Here is a 4,471-nt window from a genome sequence, read left to right as displayed (position 1 = left end):
GAGCGGTTACAGAGCTGAGGCCATCCTTAAAAAATTCTATGTTTGCTATCCCCCGACCCATGATTTTTTTAGTGGGTAGGTAGGTAGGTCTTTTTTTTCGAGGCATAATAGTTATTTTAAGTCTGTCCTCATGTTTGCCACACATGCTTTGTGTTTCAGTCTTAACTATGAGAAATGTATAAAAAAATATTTAAAAAATGAAACCCAAAATATCTAAAAAAACTTTTGGGTCGCGGCTATTTTCGTAGGTCGGTCGGAGGACAGCAAACATATAATTTTTTAAGGATGGCCTGACTGAAGAAATTAATTACAGAGGGAGATCGCATCGCACAAACGATCCATACCCTTGCAGCGTAGGATGCGTGCGCGTCTACAGTGCGCGAGCGAGCCTTTATTTGAATACTAGGAGAGTTCGGAACATTGCCCATTCTTAAGTTTGTCCCTCAAACATCTTTGAAGATGTTATGTCGCCTCCAGGACTCAGCTATTAAGCTAGGGAGGTCACACACGTACTGTCGTTGACTGGGTAGGTAACGCACGCGCTCAGTCCATGAGTGGGGGGGGGTCACACTGACGCTCGGTCATTTGAGTGAGGCAGGTCACGTGGTCACCCGGTCATCAAACATCATAGTTCACACACGCGCTGTCGTTGGCTGCCACAGCTCATGAAGGTGTGCTCTAAGCCACCTAGACCTAGTGTCATAGGCGATGCACAGTCCTAGTTTGTTGTAAGTACTCAGTCCCAGTTTCTTGTAGGCACCAGGTCTAAGTTTGTCGTAAGCACTCAATCCTAGTTTATTGCAGGCGCACGGTCCCAGCTTTTTGTCGGCACTCAGTCCTAGTTAGTCATATATTAATATGGCACGCGCGCGCCTCAGTCGTCAAGTATCGCTGGTGAAGCACAGTTCTAGTTTGTCATACGGACGACGCGTGTCGCTCAGTCGTCTAGCAGCGGGTTCTCGCGGATCCATCGCAGCGAGTTGCGGCACTTGTTGTTAATGGCGTCGCGGATGTACGCCTCGTCGCGCCGGCGGTCCCGGCACCCCGGGTAGTACTGCTCGAGGTACGTGAACACGCGTCGCATGCGCGCCGGCTCCAGCGCTCGCTTCTCAGCCCACATCTTACCCGTGTGCACCTTCCCGCCGTAGAGGTTCGAGAGAGCGAGCTCGCGCTTCGTGAAGAACGCTCCGAGGAGCTTGAGCGCGAACAGCTTCGCGTTGCGCGTGTCCTGGAACATCTTGAACACGCGTTGTTCCTCGGGTTCCGGCTTGCTGCCGTACGTGATCGCGCCGCGGTGGCGCAACCTGGCGACGGGGTCCTCGAGGCTGCACACGAGCCGCGCAGCCTCCGCCGCCGCATCGTTGACGCCCCCGTCGTACAGCTCCGCGATCGGGCCGTAGTCGTTCTCGTCTTCGTCGTCGTCGTCGATGACAACCGCGTCATCTTCCTCCACCTTGTAAACGATGCAGTTCTGTGCGGAGTCGTCATCGCCGCCGCCGCCGCCGCTAGGGCCCGGTATCGCGACCGTCGCCACCGCATCTCCCGCGGCGAACGCCGCCGCTGGCTCGCAGACACGAAACCCGTCCATCGCGTCGTACGGAGGCGCACTCACGTCGTCGTCGTCAGGGGGCGCCGGCGGCGGGGGCGGAGGAGACGCGTGCGGGTGCAGGACGCCGCAGACCCTGTCGAGCGCGTGTGCCATGCGCGCCCGCTCTCCCCGCGCCCGCCACTGCTCCTCGCGGATCTCGTACAGCAGTGACAGCATCAAGTCCTGCTTGCCGTCAGCGGCGGCGGCGGAAACGCGCTCCTCCTGCTTGAACGGTGGCGCCCCCTCCTCCACCTTACGCTCCGCAGATGCCGCTCCTAGTCTAGCGCCGGGAGGAAGGGGAGGTCCCTGCTGCTGCTGCTGCTGCTGCCGGGCGCGCGGTCTACCGTGCGCGTCACGCTTACACACCGCCCTACTCTGCACTGCTGCTGCTCCGTCTGACGGCCAGTGTTCCGTACGGCCGCCGCGCGGTTTCTCACGCAGAGTTCCTTCATAAAAGGAAACAACTGTCACAATGTGGCTCTGCTGTAGCTACACAGGCACGCACACGCACGCACGCACGCACGCACGCACGCACACGCATGCACGCACATGCACGCACGCACACACACGCACGCACATGCACGCACGCTCGCTCACACGCACGCATGCACGCTCACGCACATAGGTAATGGCTACAAGTACAAGCGATAAGCCTAGGAACAAGACAAGCTGCCACGCTATCTCTGAGATATGATCACGGTTCCATGTTGGCGAGAGAAGAGAATGTTGCCACCCCGTCACCCTCTCCTCCTCTTCCCAACATCCAGTCACAAGATAGTGTGCTCCATCAACTGCCATACCAACCACAGTGTAGTGCTGATATGAATTTTGTTAGTATTATTTTGTTATAATCTTAAATACATTTGTGTTATACATATTGTTAATGTATCATACATGAGTATTACTATGTAACTAATAAGCTGTGTAATTAATTAATGCACTGTATGTGTATCACTATGTAAGCCACCCCAATGTATGTACACATGTATCACTGTGTAGCAAGTGAATACATTTTACAACTACATATCACTGCTACTGTCTAGCAAATGAATGTACCATAGGTGTATATTTTATATATGTGTAACTAATAATGTTGGATCACGACCATTTATGGGACGTTTCTGCATGGTATTTGAGTTATATCACGTTCCCTCCATGGCCAACATTCATACCAGAAAAACACATGCGTCCATCCACTATATTTCTCGGGGTCTCATTCAATTCTCGTTTCTCCGCATATGCCGCAAAACCGAGGCAATTCGAATCGAATCGATCATCCGCAATCACCATGCAACATTCCCAACATTGCTTATCTTGTCATCTGTAACGATGTTCACGAATAATGCAGGTGATGGCCAAACACGCAAGCATTTATCATCTACATCCAACATGGCTGTTGCATCTACACAGACAGTGCAGTAACACCTTTGCTCATTTGTGCTGTTTCGCCTGGACCGTACTACAAAGGTTTCACGAGTAGTTTTTCACGTTTTCACGTGCACGGATCATCATGAATGAAAGACAGCTAATTTCTGATACATTGACACAACAACTGACATTAACAACATGTCGACAGTAACAGCATCACAAAATAGGTGTACAGTTCTACTGATTTTTTGTAGATGAATCACGGGTGAATGCTGTTTCACCTGGCTACCTGCGATCAACGGTAAACGACACGCAGCACTATATATATATATATATATATATATATATATATATATATATATGTATATGTGGCTTCAGTCGTACCACAGACATATTGACTTGTGAACTGTTCGTCTGTTTCTTCAACATTCCGTTGTTCCACATAACACAAAGCTACACATTATAACTTCATCTGTATTCGGTAAACACAGTGTTACTGACAAGCAGACGACGGGTAAAGCATGTGTTTCGCTTCAATCCTACAGAGGAATATATATGATGTATATTTCTATTGTTGTGGTGACAATTCACTACTAGTTGTGTACACTACTAACACAAGTGCTGTAACCAGCATATATGAACACGCAAATCTGAACAGATGATGTGGTATAAAAGTGCGATATCCTGTCACGGAGAGACACGACACAACAAGGTTACATTGCTTATTTGCCTAGCAATAGTAATGTCTACATGATCCGCATTTAGAAAGAAAAGATGCTGCGAGTACTGCAGCATCCGTTCCTCTCTCATCCTCATTGCTTCAACCACCGCCTCGTCAGCCAACCAACCAACATGGTATAACATCAGGCAGAGCCACGTCGATAAACTATTGCTATGTATTGGAATCCACGCATGCAGATATCAACGACAATTGATTTAATGTTGTAAAAGTTGAAAACCAAAAAAACTCCATTTCATTCCATTGCCCTTTTGTTTGTGTCAACAATGCTTCAAATTAAAAACCACATCATAAAGCAATAAGGCAATGCATGAATTCATTAATTTCACGTCGTAACTTCACGATTAGTTCTTACTAGTACTATGAGTGTGACGACACAAACTTCACCCACGCAATAAGAATTTGTCTCAGTAACCCTGAATTGATAATACCTTCGCGTGGCAGGCGGTTTTGCGCGTACAGTATTGTGTTCCCCACACTCAGCAATGAAGTAGCTGCTACAATACATACAACACACAGCGCGCTCACACACACGATACCTACCGTGACGATGGTCGCAAACCTACCAGATGCCACCGTGTGCTGGCATCTATGTATAAGCAAACTGCTAACTAACCTAATGATTTTACACGTTCCCATCTGCCTTCTTCATGATGTTACTCGTCCTATAAATATAATAATCACCCCGTACCGCTTAAGCCTGGCGCACATTGCCGAACATTTTCCCGAACAAATGTTCGTCCGAACAAATGTTTTTGTCTGGCAATGTGCGGGTG

At 49.1% G+C, this 4,471-nt stretch overlaps 1 protein-coding gene across 1 annotated transcript in view; it reads right to left on the bottom strand.

Moving 5' to 3' along the window:
* Positions 1-229: 229 nt before the first annotated feature.
* The window catches only part of LOC106806813, an 11,236-nt gene continuing 6,994 nt past the window's right edge, over positions 230-4,471 (bottom strand). The window contains exon 6 of the mRNA XM_014808915.1: positions 230-2,034. Coding sequence (XP_014664401.1) covers positions 938-2,034 — 1,097 coding nt within the window. The 3' untranslated portion in view covers positions 230-937. The remainder of the gene's footprint in view (positions 2,035-4,471) is intronic.

Source organism: Priapulus caudatus, unplaced genomic scaffold, assembly GCF_000485595.1.
Source record: "Priapulus caudatus unplaced genomic scaffold, Priapulus_caudatus-5.0.1 Scaffold180, whole genome shotgun sequence".
NCBI classification, from domain to species: domain Eukaryota; kingdom Metazoa; phylum Priapulida; class Priapulimorpha; order Priapulimorphida; family Priapulidae; genus Priapulus; species Priapulus caudatus.
The sequence above is the reverse complement of the archived record's forward strand: the minus strand, read 5'-3'. Positions and strand labels throughout refer to the sequence as shown.